At 41.0% G+C, this 18,359-nt stretch overlaps 2 protein-coding genes across 2 annotated transcripts; both read right to left on the bottom strand.

Annotated features, from left to right (window-relative positions):
- Window positions 1–4,625: 4,625 nt before the first annotated feature.
- On the bottom strand, window positions 4,626–5,618 carry LOC139462641 (isoniazid-induced protein IniB-like). The gene has a single exon (XM_071244473.1). It carries the CDS (start codon window positions 5,616–5,618, stop codon window positions 4,626–4,628), a length of 993 nt encoding a protein of 330 aa, XP_071100574.1.
- A 2,307-nt stretch (window positions 5,619–7,925) lies between these two features.
- LOC139462137 (uncharacterized) lies at window positions 7,926–12,511 on the bottom strand. The gene is made up of 5 exons (XM_071243641.1): window positions 12,475–12,511; window positions 11,482–11,517; window positions 10,086–10,169; window positions 8,750–8,773; window positions 7,926–8,164 (listed from the first exon to the last, which is right to left on the bottom strand). The coding sequence occupies exons 1-5, from the start codon at window positions 12,509–12,511 to the stop codon at window positions 7,926–7,928; spliced, it is 420 nt and encodes a 139-aa protein (XP_071099742.1).
- Between the last annotated feature and the right edge of the window lie 5,848 nt (window positions 12,512–18,359).

The raw sequence follows: 18,359 nt of genomic DNA, 5'->3' as shown, positions 1-18,359 counted from the left end.
ATCGCGTCGTTCCAACAGAAATCTCGATTCATCGCTGAACCAGATTCGACGCCAATTCACCAAATTCCAGGCCTGAACGTTTGTACACCATTGAACGCGATGACGTCGATGCTGCTGAGGCATTACGGGGCCAAAGTAGGGTCTTCTTGCTCTTAAACCTGCCTCTCGTAGTCTATTCCTGACAGTCTGTGCAGATATCCTTCTCAATCCGGGTATTTGCCTAGCGGTAGTGGTCGCTGTAGCTGTTCGCTGACGCGGGTGATGTACCCGGATGTACCTATCTTGCGCCACAGTGGTGAGGACGTCCGTTTCTAGGTCCATCTTCCACCGAGTTCTGCTGCCGATAACTCTCCCAGAGACGAGAAATCGTGCTTTGATGAACATTCATTTGACGGGCAACTGTAAGTTGAGATTGTCCTGCTTCCAGGAGACCTATGGCGATGAGACGATTGGCGCGGCTCAGTCTTGGCATTTCACAAACTTCCAAATAAAGTGAATGAAAAAAGACGGAGATCGATCTTTTATACCCATCCACGACACGATGTGATCCCCGAGTTTCCCGCGCATTGCACGTGCAATACGTGTTCTGTGACATTAAATGCGTCTATCGTAAATCATGCTTTAACATACGGGTTTTTCATGCGGGATGCGTTTGGATATGACGTTTTAAGACAAAAACACCAGAGAAATCATAAACAAAACAAATAACAAACTCTCTCACATGTGTAACCGCTATAGCACCTTGGATTATAGAGTTTGTGTCAGAGATACTAAGCGGCAATTTTTGTGCGATTCTCCAAAGTTTAATTGAAGTTTCAATTGATTTTCAATGAAGTTTTTTGTCGGGTGCGCCAATCACGGCCATTCACTTACTAATCCCTATACTCTCGATGTACTTCACATACATGCAAAATGGCCTTTCAAACATGCACATTTTACTTGGAACCCGACGATTTCGGTCTGTTTCTTTTTGTTTGTTTTATGTATTTTGCAGCACTCAGCAATATCCCAACTATATGATGGCGGTCTGAAATTATGTCGTCTGGGACAGACAATCCAGTGATTGGTGTAATGCGCAAGGATCAACGCCTTCGGGGTCCCATGACACCCAATCAACTAGGTCACCGAGACGTACTTGCTCGCCATGGGACTTTTATCCAGGAATTGCCACTGCTGCTCAATGAATAAAGCGACAAAACCCTTTCCATGTCAAATAGAAATATTTGCATGAAGCAAATTCGATTTACGATTCCGACTACATCATAAGGATGTGTTAATGAATCACTATCAAATAGTAATGATACGCGTACCAGGTGTTCGCGAAAAGGTGAGCGTATCCTGCCCCAACGATCCTGTCCCGTCACAAACACATGCACAGGCAAGTCAATTGTACACCTGAAAAAACCATAGGAACATATGGTACAAGTCAAAATAGGGTATTGCATCGGACATAACTCTTGTCACTGACACGTTATTTTTTTAAATTGTCGCCCCCATGTCTACGAAAAAAACCTTTTGAAAACTTTACTGAGGCCTTGAATGTCGTAACCTTGATCAAACAACTTCTTTGAAAGTGTTCTATGACGCTCCTTGAAATCTTGGTAGAAAGAGCATGCTCGATTGTATCTCAAAAGTATGTCAAATGTAAACACCAAAGACTGGAGTTGCGGGAATATAGCTCGGCATGAAGGGAAAGTTGACTTAAAAGTTGAAGTCATCCTTGTTACAATTTACACAATCAAGATTGCTACTTTAATGCTGTCAAATATTCAGTGCAATTTGTACATATTTTTATTTGAAACATTAAATGTTATATTCAAACGTTTATGCGAGACAAAAGCCTTTCCTCCAGGCGAAAAAGTACAGATAAACATGATCATTCTTGTATATATTCCACATATATCAACCAGATGTCGCCAGTACTTTATCGGTAGGACTCAAGATAATTTGCTGATTTTAATTCAGTTCAATCAATCTTTATTCAAGCACTTTAGAGGCCACAGGCGTATAGTACATATGACATGGGTGTTGCATACAATTTTAACTATCATTTACAAATTTCGTTCTTTATAACAGTGCGTGAAATATATTTTTCATGGCTAAGTTTTGCATTATTAATTTATCTAGGGTGTTCAACAATTGTCAGTGTTTCACACGATCATTAAAGTAGTATGCAATGGACATAGAAGTAAAAGGTGATATTCATACACATTTTACATAATCGTTCTGACCTTGGTGTTTTTTATATCTCCCACTCTTGATGCATAAGTCATGGAATGAACATCGAAATCTTGACAATGAATTGCAGTATAACCTTATATTTACATAACAGATACTGTACAGTGTTTTCAACATTCTATAATATAAAAAATTGTTCGTTAATGTCAACGAAAATGACTGCGATTGCAGATAAATATCTTTTAGCCTCTATAGAAAATATTGATGAATGCACTTTCAGATTGTATAGCTTGTTCACACCAAACATTTCCCAAATCACTACTGAATAAAAACTTTCACATCAGTGACACAGTTAGTCTTTCCATTCGTATCGTATAACATCATCATATTGTAACATTTGTTCGGGTATCTCGGTGAATTCATTTTAAGGAGTTTCAGCCAGTACGTTGTTACTTTCCGCTGTTATAGAGGAAATCAACCACATTCTCCATAAATCATTGCGCTAGATGTGTTGGGTTTTACACAAAGAAATCTTTTACATGCATATGGGTGAAGCGTTTCGATATCAGTAGATTTTTTTAATCCCATTATTTCAGCACCGTAAAGTAAAATTGGGTTAATTGTAACACTAAAGATCTTAAAGAATGACTTGTAACTAACATCACCAAGGATTTGTATAGTCTTCAATACACCAAATAACATCTTGTTGGCCTGGGCTGATGCTTCTCTTACATGAATAGACCAATTTAGATTGTTACCGAAATAAACACCGAACTATGTATAGTGTGTAGTCACATTCAAACTTTCACCTTTAAAGGGCCATTTTACATTTTGGCAAGTCTGCAACTATTTTTGAATACAATAATTTTAGCTTTGACTCTAGTAACAGTGAGTTTCCATTTATCACAGTAATTTTCTAAGACATTAATTTGCCTTAACCAGCTGGGCTTTAGAACATGGTACTACCATGAAAGTATGAAATTTTATTATCATATGTTTCTGTGAATGCATGAACCATTTCATTTTAAGCCATTCATATACGATTGGGACGATTAGCATTTGAACATTTTCTGTAAATTGGAAACATGAGTATTTAAGTTATGTATAAATTAAATGTTTGTAAGTTGATTCGTGGCTTACCTTCGGTGGTGGCTACTGCAAATTCATCTGAACTAGTAGCTGTAATAAAGTATCTGAAACTGAACTTGAAATGGCAAAATGTAGCAAAATATCAAGCCTGCGTCCAAGAAATCGATTTGTATATTTGTTGAAATAAATAACATTTACATTATGATCGGTTATTTTGACACAGCTTTGTGGTTGTCATCTTGAATATGTTTCACATAGGTCCATCACCATTCAAAGTTCTAAATTCGACTCGAGCATTATACAGTGAACCTCCTATATGCATAAAAAAGTGAGTGATATCAGAGTTGTAAAGAAGTATTCTGTGTGATTGTCCTGAATTAGATCAAAATCAGCCTTCATCAAATTAAGGTGTTTATATATGGTGTCCTATGGTATATAACACATCGAGGTCGGTGAATAATGCCAAGATGACAAGCCAAATCCTGAGCACACATCCAAGCGTTGTTCCTATGTAGCTGAGCCGAAAATGCCATACGGGGTATCCTACTCTGATATTATAAGAGTAAATTTGTTCCAAATTTTGCAAATGATTTTCAACTGGTAACATCGCATGGTAAGAAGTACTTCAAGAGATGTACTGGAACATGTGTTAGAAGATTATAGTGGAATCAGGCTCACGTACCTAGAACATATACCGGACTAAAGGTTTCCGCGAGAAGAATTTGGTTTTGTCGGGAAATATGATTTTTGATTTGCCATAGGTTAGTCCATATTCACCCAATACCAATTATTGATACACCACTGGAGAGGTACTTGTATATGGCTTCCAGTGGTATATCACAAGTCATGATGAGTGGATCACTAGTGAGATGACAACCCAAAAAGTAATCATACCCCCAAATGATTCCATTCATGTTGTTTCCATTTCGCCCAGCCTATTGACGACCGCCTCCGTGGTCTAGTGGTAGAATGTCCACCCTGAGATAGGAAGGCCCGGGATTCGATCCCCGGCCGCGTCAAACCAAAAGACCCTGATAGATGGTACTTGTTGTTACCCTGCCTGGTGCTCGACATTAAAGGGGCTAAAACAAGGACTGGTCGGCTCGGAGTCAGTATACTGTGTCTGAGTGGGGTATTCATGTTAAACTGCGGCATGGTATCTCAGTGTGCTAGCACTATAAATCGGCATCAGTCCGGACTAGTACAAGCAGCCACACACACACATACACGTGCATGAACGTCCCTATTTAAGTGCAATAATCTTGGACGCGATGTTAAACCCAATTTCACCTCACCCCACCTAGCCGATTGACACGTTTGTTTTTCAATTTATGAATTGTCAAAAAGCAGACGCATATCTAGTAAAAATTCCCATCCCTGGATACAGGACCCCCTAGATCCAGTCCTATCCCCATATCCAGTCCTATAACAAGATCCAGTCCCCTCTCTAGATACAGTCCCCTCCCTAAATCCAGTCCCATCCCTAGATCAAGTCCCATCGCTAGATACAGTCCCCTCCCTAAATCCAGTCCCATCCCTAGATCAAGTCCCATCGCTAGATACAGTCCTATCCCCATATCCAGTGCCATCCCTAGATCAAGTCCCATCGCTAGATACAGTCTCATCCTTATATCCAGTCCCATCCCCATTTCCAGTCCCATCCCCATATCCAGTCCCATCGCTAGATACAGTCCAATCCCTACATCCAGTCCCATCCCTAGATCCAGTCCCATCCCTAGATCCAGTCCAATCCCTAGATCCAGTCCCATCCCTAGATCCAGTCTCATCCCTAGATCCAGTCCAATCCCTAGATCAAGTCCAATCCCTAACTCCAGTCTCATCCCCAGATTCAGTCCCATCGCTAGATCAAATCCCATCACTAGATCCAGTCCCATCGCTAGATCCAGTTGCATCCCTAAATACAGTCCCATCCCCATATCCAGTCCCATCCTCATATCCAGTCCAATCCCTAGATCCAGTCCCATCCCTAGATCCAGTCCTATCCCTAGATCCAATCCCATCCCCAGATCCAGTCCAATCCCTACATCCAGTCCCATCCCTAGATCCAGTCCTATCCCTAGATCCAGTCCAATCCCTAGATCCAGTTCCATCCCTAGATCCAGTCCTATCCCTAGATCCAGTCCCATCCCCAGATAGAGTCCAATCCCTAGAACCCGGACCATCCCTAGATCCAGTCCAATCCCTACATCCAGTCCCATCCCTAGATCCAGTCCAATCCCTAGATCCAGTCCCATCCCTAAATCCAGTCTCATCCCCAGATTCAGTCCCATCGCTAGATCAAATCCCATCACTAGATCCACTCCCATCGCTAGATCCAGTCTCATCCCCATATCCCTATATCCAGGCCCCACCCTAGATCATAGGTCACATCATAGGTCAACTATCATCCCTAGATCCAATCTCATCCCTAGATCCAATCTCATTCCTAGATCCAGGCCCTCCATAGATCCAGTCCCTTCATAGGCCCCGTCTCAACCGTAGATCCACCCTCAATCTTAGATCCAGTCCCATCCCTAGAACCAGTCCCATCCCTAGATCTGGTCTCATCCCTAGATCTGGTCTCATCCCTAGATCCGGTCCCATCCCAAGATCTGGTCTCATCCCTAGATCCGGTCTCATCCCTAGATCCAGTCCCGTTAACAAAGGTTTTTGTTCAGTACACAACACCATGACCTTATTTTGCAAAAGAAACCCAACCTAACTGAGCCCCGTGGAAACGAATAGGTTGAACGATGATGTTTTTTACGGACGTTAATTTTTTTGATAGACACCATGAGGGAGAACAGCCCGAATAGATGTGTGAGTGATTTCTATTTGGGAAGAAAGCCCGAATAGATGTGTGAGTTAGCCCGATTAGATGTGTGAGTGAGCCCGAATAGATGTGTGAGTAAGTTCCATGTGGGAGGAAAGCCGAACACATGTGTGAGTTAACTCCATGTGGGAAGAAAGCCGAATAGATGTGTGAGTTAGCTCCATGTGGGAGGAAAGCCGAATAGATGTGTGACAACGCGACATATTTTGATCTTGAAAAATGTCGCATTGTCGCACTGTCGCGCTTTGGTCAAATACAAAAGATTACTCAAAGCGACAATGTGACAAGGCATGGATCTAACTCACACATCTATTCATCTATACAAATCTTTCGTCGTTGCGAATTTCTTACGATTATGGAAATTGGTTTTATCAATATTGTAAACATATAGTTTTTGGTAATAACCAAAATCATGAAATTATTATTATTATTATTATTGTTGTTGTTGTTGTTGTTGTTGTTGTTGTGGTTGTTGTTGTGGTTAACAATAAATTTGAATAAAACACGTACCACCCACTACGAGAAACCCTGACTCTGTTCTTACTCGGTGAACAAGTAGGTTTTGAACTGAAGATGGGTTAAGTGAGTGAGTATAGTTTTATGCCGCTCTTAGAAACATTCCAGCAATTCAGATAACCAATAAAAACGTGAGTGAGTGTGTGAGTGAGAGAAAACTAGTTTCACTGTCAAGCGAAAATGTGCTTCAAGCCAACTTCCGCGTCATACCCAAAATACGTCAACAGATTGTTGTTACCTTCCCTGGCAATCGGTATTAAGGGAACATAACAAATACTTGTCGGTATACAATACGACCGCCTCCGTGGCCTAGTGGTAGATCGTCTGCCTGGAGAGCGGAAGGTCGTGGATTCGATCCCCTGGCAACGTCATACAAAAGGCGTAAAAAGATGGTACTTGTTGTTACCCTGCCTGACGCTTGGCATTAAGGGACTAAAACAAGGACTGTTCGGCTCGGCGTCAGTATAGTGTGTCTGATGGCAGTATCCATGTTAAAACTGCGGCACGGTATCTCAGTGGGCTAGCACCAGAAAACCGACATCAGTACGGACTAGCACAAGCTGCCAAACACGTGCGACGTTAAACCCCATTTCACCTCACATCTTATTGTATGTAAATACAATTTTATGGTATTACATATCAACTTTGTCAATCACGTTTACGTAAGCACGTTGCTCCTCATAAATCGCAGACCAAGGATGATAATCAGAGGGAGACTGGGATTCGAACCCATACTTGGCGGATCCTGTAACGATGACGTGACCTGGTACATCCTTGGGCTACCCATTCCCAATGGATCAGTGAGTCAGTGGGTTTGACTTTACTGAAATCTTAGCAATATTCTGGCAATATCAATTCGAGCGACAACAGAAATTGGCTTCACACATTGTACTCATGTGTGAAACAAAACCGGCTACCCCACGGCAATACATCGAATACGGGGCGGTGGGTGGCCTAGTGGTTAAAGCGTTCGCTCGACACGCCGAAGACCCGGCTTCGATTCTTAACATGTGTACAATGTGTGAAGCCCATTTCCGATTCGCCCCCCCCCCTCCCCCCCCCCCCCCCCCCGCCGTGATATTGCTGAAAGCGGCGTAAAACAATACTCACTTACTTACAACGAATAAATGAACAGGCTGAAATACCACGAAACTACACATAATGCTCTAAAATATTTATTAATGCAGATACATAGTAATGCATAGACATTAAGGGTATTTTTTCCAAGATAAAAACACCATTACGTTCTCAGCGACGGCATGCCATTCCACCGTCGATGTCAGTAACGGCGTACACGTCGTTTACAGGTCTATGCATTCAAGGGTAAGAGGCACACCTCGAAATCGGCGTTGCAGGTGGAATTGACAAAAATTGCATTGTCGGTTATGACGTAGTTGCAGGCTCCTGAGATGCTGTTGTCTTGGAGGACGTTGACGTTGACAACTCTCATGCCGTCGCGGATAGCGACGTCTTCGTGTTCTACGTAATCGGGCACATTGACGGAAATATTGAAACATTCTTCTTGTGGTTCTGTCAAGGGCGAGAGGCCTATTAAGGATATAAATTATTAAGATATCAAGACTATTGTACATCTGTTACATATAGTAATTAGAACTATGGTTATTTACTGTTTATGTTTTCATCTGTAAAAGCAAAAATCCAAAAGAATGTGTTTGGGTTTTTTCGCTCGTCTTCATTGAATTTCATTGAAATTTTTAATTACAGCTGCAAGTCCATGGCCGGGTAAGTACATCTCTCTCTCTCTCTCTCTCTCTCTCTCTCTCTCTCTCTCTCTCTCTCTCTCTCTCTCTCTCCCTCTCTCTCTCTCTCTCACACACACACACACACACACACAGGGTGGCGTCATTTCCGAAAGGAAGCTATGGTGCGAGTAGGTCCAGCGTAATTAGAATACAAGAAGGGACAAAAAAAATATCCTGGATAATCAAATATAACTATTACTAATTGAGTCGACAGGTTCGAAAAGAAGGAAAGCAATGCTGTTCTACAAATTTGAATTTCATTTCATATTGGGTCGGGCAATCCTACAACCAAGTAGCACACAGAAACATGCGTGAAATAGCCTGCTCAGCTTGATCTCAAAAGAAAACGAAAAGTTCACTATAGTCTTACCTGCAAGCTTAAGGTGGCTCAACCCTGTAAATAAAAACAAATAACATTGACAGATATACGAACAAATAAAACACAGTAACGATACGTCTCTTCGAACAAAAGCAATAAAATCTTCATAAAATGTTAGTGTGTTGCCGTTTCATTTGACATTGATTTTGACTTATGTACAACTTATTCATAAAATAACAATTGATATGACTTTTTTCATGTCTACATTAACAAGATGTTTTAATTTGCTTAAGTATCTCATAAACATGTATCGGAAATGTACTGTATCGTTTGTTTGATTGTTTGTTTGTTGTTAATGTAGCACTCCACAATATTCAAGTTATATGTCAGTGGTCCGTGTAAGAGTGTATCCTGTCCCATCGGTGTTACCAGTCACAAACACATGCAAAGGCAAGTCAATTGAAAATAAATGGTACGCGTGAAAATAGGGAATTGCATCGGACATAATTTTGGTCACTGATGAGTCAATATAGGCCTAAAACACCTGTGCATGAATGACTGTACAAAGGCTTATCATTGTCTTCTAGGTATTCAGACTATGAATAAAAAAAACCAGCTATTACGACATAAAACTATTTTCACATTCCTGTAAATAAAAGTTACAAAAATATAAATTGTCAATGAAAAAGAATAACCAGTCTAGATTATCCGCCGAAACAGATTAAAATTTGGTGCACAGGGCAACATAGCTGTGACTATTATATGAATGGACCACTGAAAATCAGTGATGGCACAAGGTGAGGTGAAATGGGATTTAACGTCGCGTCCAAGACTATTGCACTTATATAGCGACGTGCATGCACGTGTATGTGTGTGGCTGCTTGTACTAGTCCGGACTGATGCCGATTTATAGTGCTAGCACACTGAGATACCATGCCGCAGTTTAACATGAATACCCAACTCAGACACAATATACTGACTCCGAGCCGACCAGTCCTTGTTTTAGCCCCTTAATGGCGAGCGCCAGACAGGGTAACAACAAGTACCATCTTTTAACGTCTTTTGGTATGACGCGGTCGGGGATCGAACCCCGGACCTTCCGCTCTCCGGGCGGACGCTCTACCACTAGACCATGGAGGCGGTCGATGGCACTAGGTGGTCGCGAAAAGGGCAAGCATGTCCTGCCAAGCCGGTAGAAATCTCCACTTAAAGCGCAACCCCTTTTACGATTCCGACTACACCATAAGCATGTTAATGAATCACTGTCACATAGAGAGACCACCAGGTGTTCGCGAAGAGGTGGGCATATCCTGCCCCAGCGGTGGCACCCGTCACAAAGACATGTCATGTTACTAACGTTGATACAGAATTCTCTCAATTTTCTCACCCGGATTCCCGCCTTCCTCATCATCATCAGATTCATTGTCATCAGTGTCATCAGTTTCATCAGTTTCATCGCCCTCACCAATAGCTGGAAGCACATTTAACAGAGAATGGTCGCTGAAGAATGCCCAACCAGGAACGGTGTGGAGAAACCTTCTTTCGGTTGCATTTAGAAGTTTGTATGATGGAGAGATAGTTCTATTGATATACAAGTTGTTGTTTGTTCTTTAACTCCGCACTCAGCAATATTCCTGCTATATGACGGCGGTCTATAAATAATCGAGTCTGGACCAGACAATCTAGTGATTGATATCATGATCCACGCAATTGGGATCGATGACACGCATCAACCTAGTCAGTGAGTCTGACCACCCGATCCCGTTAGTCGCCTCTTAGGACAAGCATAATCGCCTTTTACGGCAAGCATGGGTTGCTGAAGACCTATTCTGACCCGGATCTTCACGGGTCTTAAAGAAAGTGTATGTCCCTAGAACTATATCGTTTGTTCCGTGTGGAGATGCGAAGCAGATTCCCAAGAACAAATAATTATTTTCACATACGGTTTGGCCTTACAAGGTATGTTTTAGAGTGTCTGCTTTCAATGAGTTATTAATACGGGCTTCGTGCGAGCATATATTTCACACCGATAAGATGCAACAAATACCATATTAATGTATCAGTATTGGACACAGAAAGGGCCAACATCAAAGTAAGATGTTGCTTGTTGTTAAACGCATCACTTAGCAATATTCCAGCTATATGATGGCGGCCTGTAAATAATCGCGTCCAGATCAAACGAGTGGTTGATATTGTGAGCAACGACAAGCAGCCAACCAAGTCCCTGAGCACGACAACCGATTCATTAAGTCGCCTCGTACGACAAGAATAGGTTGCTTGAAATCAATTCTAACCCGGAATCACATCGGGGCTCCAAGTAAGACGACCTAGAGAATATTACAAGACCTTTCCATATTCATTGTTACGTCATGAGGTAAAATATATGATTACAGCTTAATTGTAATATATTTCAAAGAAATATTGTCCTGTTTAATCAACGAGGACAATAGTCAGTGATAACAGAGGAGTGAGTAAGTGAGTGAGTTGGGTTTAACGCCGCTTTTAACAGTATTCCAGTTATATCACGGCGTGTCACCTTGTGGGAGGAAAGCCCGAAGTGATGCAGGTCTCAGACGTTTACCACTTCGATGAAACCCACGAGCACGGGTATGGTGCTGACAAACCTAGAAACATAATCGGGGCGAACCGGGATTCGAACCCACAATCATAGGATTCTGGTTTGCGGAAGTGACAGCGTATTGCGGTGTTACTAAGCTAAGATATTGATTATTGCATAGAGGTTCTCTTGGGTAATATTCAAATCGATAATTAAAAACACTTACGACTCCTGAGATTGAGGGCGAAGGCCAATGGCGAACCTGTGAAATAAAACACGCACTTATAAAAATATAAACAGACGTAAAAACATTTACACAATTAGTTGTAAACAGTTCGAAGCATAATATGATGAAGTTTTATGTTTCCCTCTGTGTCAAAACATGAGTAACAGAGAGGGATTTTTCCCCCTACAGCAAGCGCGCCATGTTTTGGAAATAAATTAACAAGAATTGTACACGTTTGGCTTAAAAATGTTAGACGCCCCAAGGAACCATATTTCCAGTAACTAGACTTTGACCAGATGTTGATGCTCTAAAGACGGTGAGAATATATGGTAAAAAAATCCTCTTTCTCATTGTTAAACGTTATGTTGAACTTCGAAAAATCAGACTTTTTGACTCATATTAACCATACGTTTGTCTTTGACCATGACGAAAGTCAGAAACTAGCCAGTCATAAACGCTATTCCATTTCAGAATTCCGTCTATAATGTCAGTACGGGAATCGAAGTTCCCCAACAAAAGGGCAATACTGAAGTTTAACACACACCTTTGTATACATCGATTTGTTTCGTACCGTTTTGTTGTCAAGATGGACATGAATTATTGAACCTCGCCATGTTACTGGAGGTTTTTAAATTGAATTTACAACAATGAGGTTAAGCCTATGTCAGCACCATTTCCTAGGTAGAATAGGTTTTCAGCAACCCATGCTTGCCGTTACAGGCGACTATACTAAGTCAGTCAGCCTGACCACCCGATCCCGTGAGTCGCCTCTCACGACAAGCATTATCTCCTTTTACGGCTAGCATGGGTTGCTGAAGACCTATTCCCCCGGATCTTCATTTGTCCGCGGCACCATGAAGCAGTCAGACACGTCTATCATTGTAACTCCCGATCCTATTTAAGTATTTAGTATATAGTCAGTTGCCTCTTGAAATAAGTTTCTGTTGCGCCAGAACCCAAAATGGTTTAATATAGAAACTAGTCTATACTTACACAGCAAGACGAGCAGGCAGAGATGCTTCTGAGGCATTGTTAGTTGTTCTGGAATTGTAATGTCAGGTACAACGTTTCAATCCACTACCTTTATATACATTTCACTCAAGTATAATTAACTTTACGTCGACACGAAGTACAACAACATCGCACGCTTTGTTTGGATATTAGCTTGTTATTGTTAGTCTTGTCATAAACTGTTCGGGGTTAACTCGCTGTTTGGGTTTCGCTTTAATGCTCCTTGAGGAGGAATTTCATGTGTTGCAAGACATGTAATATTTGAGGAACAATTGACATTAAATTAATCTCACATTAAAGTTCACAGAGATGTGAGGATGTCAAATGTTCATGAGAGTCAAGAGGTTAATGTATTGATTTGGGGAGATTTAAAGATAAGGATCGTCGCCCGGTGTCATAAGGTTAATAGCATTGCGTGACGTGTTACAGTTCTCTTCCTATTGCCAACTCTCTGTGAAGAAATGACGATATCTGTGACGGTTGGTGTATTTGATATCCGTGAATTTGTCCTACTTTTAATCGCTGACTCGAAATGGTCCCTGCTCTAGATAAGACAACTAAATAAATAATACCAACAACGTGCATTGAACTACGTGTGACACGGGAGTTATGCGTGCTTGTCTTAGGAGTCTTAATTCTTTGAAATGAATGTTGACGAGAATGTAGAGATAATGATTATTTAATTTCCATGCCAAAATGTGACTAAAATTAAAACAATAAACAATGAATCTTCTGAAACGTGTAGCTCCAATGCAATGGTGTTTACAAATATGCAAAATATCTGACAAGTGCTTAATTTCTTCTTTTTTTAAAAATGTGTTTGTTCTGTCGTTCGGTTTTCAGTGACAAAGGCACCCAGATACTAAATATACTACGTCCGTAGCAATTATACCTGCACAGGAACGTGGAACAAATGCGCCAATACGTTTTCGAACTTGGAATTATTTGGTTACTATCAAACGGCGCACTTGCCATCATGTCAGCTGTATAATATGACTGTAAATAATCAAATCAGGCACGCCAGTAGTTGACTACATGTACAAGCCACGCCGTCGAGGCACGATGTCATATCTGATGTAAAGCGATGAAGTGTGGGGAACCTGACACGGGTACCCACGGACCGTAAGAAAAATTAATGTAAAATGTTTTAAAAAATCCCAAAGAGCAAAACACCCGATTAGGAACATGATGGCCGACAAAATGTATATGTAGCATGTATGGTTAAAATGCTTGTACGTGTTAATTCCACAGAAGTTATCTACGGTCGAGGATCAAGGTAAAAACGCCATACATTTACTGCTAAAATAAAATTATATTGAAAACCTTTCAGTAAACTGAGAATAGAATTCGTTATGATTTAATGAAGGACATAAATAGAGAACACAAAACACATTCTTGTTAGATACCAGAGAAAGTTTACGAGTGCAAACATAACATTACCAACGCTCAAGATCCTTTTTAAAGACTTTTTTGAAAACAAATTGATAATTCAAGCGCATTGTTGTTAGTAGGAAAACTGTAAGAAAACTTACAAAGTCAATTAGCGCGGCGCTTTGAATCTAGGACCAACAGTCGGTCGCTAGTCCGAGGGGTCCCGGCTATGCAATCAAAATTGTTCGGTTTCCTTGATCTATCAGCCGAATTTATGTCCTGTGCGTACCATTTTGGAAGAAGGACATCAAAGTTCATGTTCAGACGTTCATGTTAACTCTACGACCCTATACGGAAGACGTAAAAATAAAAACAACTCTCAAGTCTGCTTGCATGTTAGTGACAGCTTCGAAGGAAAAGCAAGGTCACCATCGGAATAAGGAAAGACAACCGTGATCTACTCACAGCGTTTAATGCTAAAGATCAATAGGGAATGTTCACATTTGATGTTTTTTGGGCGACAAAATCAGAAGTCAGGCAAATTTCGACGGACTTTTAGAATGGTTTGTATCGAAATTGTTCACTTTTAGTGGTATGGTCGTGCAGTCGTGTACGTTCATTCATAAACAAATACCTCCCGAAACAGTGCCACAAAATACGCTTCGAAAGGGACTCTGATGGCACAGCCGTAGCATCAAACGTAAGTCTAGATATATGTTGAGACAGTTTAAGCTGACTTCATTTCACAACTCTTAACCAATTACGTTAAATCAAATTGAAAGTCGCGCACGGGGTCGAGTGTATCGAGTGGTCCATCGAGCTATCGATCGGCAGTTGTACATTGCAAATGGATATAGCTCGATTAGGTAATGTCTGTAGTAGCTCTATTCATAACTAATATAGAATGCAAAGCGAATTTGATGCGTGTCACTATCTTGTTAGGTTTAATAAAATGTTTGTAAATGTCTTTTGCTTCCATGAGATTCCCTAAGTTCTGCCTTGTAGATGTAAAACGTTTTGTAAAAGTGATTAACATCTCGTTTTAAAAATGAAAAAAGTAGTTCCGGTGTGACAACGGTTTTCCAATCAAAACGAATAAAACGAGGTCAGCCTTGTATGACAAAGGTGTGACGTATTGACTTAGTATCTTACCACCTGTGCCATAACCCCGTGGGTAATCAAAGCAGAAAAGGAATGGGTAGATTCGTCCGGCGGTCGTATCGGTAGGGTAGGACATGCTTACCCTTTTCGCGAACACCTTGTGTCATCACTGATTTTCAGTGGTCTATTCATACAACATTAAACAACAACGTTACATCTGGCTCTAGATGATCTTGTCGTTTTGACCTTCGGAATGAAAACAATGACTATCTCGCTGGTAAATATAAATGTATAGGGTTGTTTGGTTTGTTGTTTAACGCCGCACTCAGCAATATTCCAGCTATATGACGGCGGCCTGTAAATAATCGATTCTGGACCAGACAATCCAGTGATTAATATCATGAGCATCGATCCACGCAATTGGGATCGATGACATGCATCAACCAAGTCAGCAAGCCTGACCACCCGATCACGTTAGTCGCCTTTTACGACAAGCATAGTCACCGTTTACGGCATGCATGGGTTGCTGAAGACCTATCCTACCCCGGAATCTTCACGGGTCGAAATGTATAGGATGTATGCCCGGTAGGATGAGATGGAAATGTGTTAACCTCCTAGCCTCACAGGAAGCTTGGGGCGTATACTCCACAGGGAGCTGAGAATGAAAAACCCCGATTGCACACTGATCCATTGACCGGGGAGATAATAATGTAGAGTTATGCCCTTTACAAACGTATGATTTAAAAGAAAACCTCCTATTTCACTTCATCCAAGCGAAGGATTCTGCAAGGTTGCTGACCCTCTCAACACACTGCACATAAACTCGATGCAGTGGTTGTTCAGAACATAAACCTAAATTATTGTTTAACATTGAAATTGTTAATTTCTAAACGTTCAACACAAAGGTCTCAAAGTTAAAATGATCTCAAACATTGGACTATACATTTAAAATGTGTTCATTTACATACAAGACCATTTTGAAGGCGATATCTAGGCAGTATGGTATGGTATGGTATCCCGGTTCGCTCCTAATTATGTTTCTAGGTTTGTCAGCACTATACTCGTGCCCGCTGGTTTCACCGAAGTGGTAAACGTCTGAGACCTGCATTACTTCACGCTTTCCTCCCATTTCAAGCTGACACCCCGTGATACAATGAAATACTGTTCAAAGCGGCGTTAAACCCAACTCACTCACTCATCTATTCCACAATAACGTGTTTCGTTTATATTCTACAGATATCCCCTACAGCCTTATTTCTCATTGAGTACACAATGTGTGGAATTAACTTCTTCACCTTCTAGATGCCATCACCAGTTCTGGGTTGACCAGTACCTCCGACCCATCCAGTACAAATACAGGTAAGTAAAGTATTTGGTGATTTTTGTGTGTTTTTTCACCAGACATTGACTTCACACATTGTACCCATGTCTGGAATTGAAACCGGTGTAACATTCCAACATTGAAATTGCTAGGCCTACTGCGGACTTCTACCGCCTCGATAGTCATTTAGAAGTTGTCCACACAAGAACCAGGTTTATTAATAGCAAGTTTATTATGATAGTTACTCAGTGTGTGGAGTTCGTCGCCCTGAATCACCCATCTGTCCAATAAGAATAAGTTGATATCCGAAAATGAACATAGTGCGCATCGAGGAACCTATGCGTTTCAACATACTTTCTTTCTTTGTTTGTTGTTTAATGCAGCACTCATCAATATTCCAGCTATATATTGGGATACGATGACATCAACCAAGTCAGCGAGCTTGACCACCCGATCCCGTTAGTCGCCTTTCACGACACGCATAGTCGCCTTTTACGGCAAGTATGGGTTGCTGAAGACCTATTCTACCCTCGCGGGTCTGTGTCCTCCTTAGACGCTTACTGCCCACAAGAACGTGTTCAGTGCTGACAGCCCTTGAAACATCAGGACCATCTCACGATCTCGCCTTAGGATGTAACTTTGCACAGTGAATTGCGGCCCTCGACTGGTGATGGAGTGATAATATGGGTTTTACTGAATGTTGAAGTATTCAAGCAATATATCTGTCTTTGTACGGATTTTTATGGAGCTTCAGAATCCAGTACACAAGCGGAATGGGCATGTTTTCAGGCTAAAAGTTAAAAGTTGATAGTACTGTTTCGTGGGTTTGACAGATGTCACTTATACCGAGTCGTTTGATCAAACAATTTATGTAGTGATGCTTACATGTAATGGTTATGTTATTAAAGGCCATGTCGATGGGAACAACTACAAGCTTTTTATGTAGGACAGCGAGACTCTGGATGACAGCTGCATAGGATTGTGGAAAGGGTTTTCTCTTTTTAGGTTTGCGCATTCTACCAATGACAACATCATGGACTGACTTAACCCATTTTAAAGACATTCTACGGGTTTATGTTCTCTTTTGACCCATCTCTTGGCATGTGATTCGACAAAATCCATAATTATTTTAGAGTTGTGATCCCAATTGGTAGAGGCTGGGTCCATATTTGATTAGCTGACGCAGGTTGTTCTTGTCAACATTAAAGAAGTCACCTGTGAAGGCGGAGTAGAAATGTAGAGGTGACTTTAATGTGTATGTGTGTCGCCATTTTGGTTTTAAACCATGTAGTTTCAGAAACGAAACATACAAATCATTACAGCATTAATGTATACTTCAAAGTCATCTTCTTGTAGCTAGTTGTCATTATCAGCTTCATGTAATGATCCTATATCGTTTCTGTCCTCTAGGACTAATTTTCCGATTGACACGGTGTATACAAAAGACGAACTATAATCCGAAAATCGTCATTAACAACTTAACATATTCCTAATGTTACGCGTCCATTCCCAAATTGAAACAATATATTAACCCAGAAATCTGTACTTAAAAGGACTAAGTGTGAAACCAACAAACAACCAACAAGCGGTATGCAATCAACAAATGTAATACGAAATTAAGGTAGGTTTACAAATAAACTCAAATTACTGCACAACAATTATGATGGCAGTACACAATACATCTGTCGTACAATATTCAATGACAAATTATAATATGATGGCAGTGGTCAATATCAAATACAAAAATACAGTGGTGATAGCCAAAGTCTCTGATAATAATATAAATTCACTGAGCGACTACAGTGGTCAAGCTTCCGAGATGTGCTAGGCAGGGAATCAGGGATGAGCGATCCTGGCATAAAAGTTGGTTCCAAAGCGATGAAATGCGTGACAGGATCCGGTAACACGCCATTTTGCCTTTTTTTTGTCTTACCAGCTACTGGAAAGTTCCACAAAGCTCCCTCAAAACAGAGAACATGACATAAATTTCCATTACATACTATCACCGTCCGTGGAGTCCGGACCGGAAGTTTACACCCCCAAAGCATCTAAATATAGCAACTTCCTGACGACT

This window comes from Haliotis cracherodii, unplaced genomic scaffold, assembly GCF_022045235.1.
Source record: "Haliotis cracherodii isolate W230 unplaced genomic scaffold, xgHalCrac1.p SCAF_15, whole genome shotgun sequence".
Classification (NCBI taxonomy): domain Eukaryota; kingdom Metazoa; phylum Mollusca; class Gastropoda; order Lepetellida; family Haliotidae; genus Haliotis; species Haliotis cracherodii.
This window is presented reverse-complemented; position numbering and strand designations above follow the sequence as displayed.

Coding starts and splice junctions, on each gene's coding strand:
- LOC139462641 (XM_071244473.1), bottom strand. CDS start 5,618: ATGGGGATGAGACTGGATCTAGCGATGGGAGTGGATCTAGTGATGGGA.
- LOC139462137 (XM_071243641.1), bottom strand. CDS start 12,511: ATGCCTCAGAAGCATCTCTGCCTGCTCGTCTTGCTGT. Junction 11,518..12,474: donor CTGCCTGCTCGTCTTGCTGT/GTAAGTATAGAC, acceptor TTTATTTCACAG/GTTCGCCATTGGCCTTCGCC. Junction 8,774..10,085: donor TGAGGAAGGCGGGAATCCGG/GTGAGAAAATTG, acceptor TTTTATTTACAG/GGTTGAGCCACCTTAAGCTT.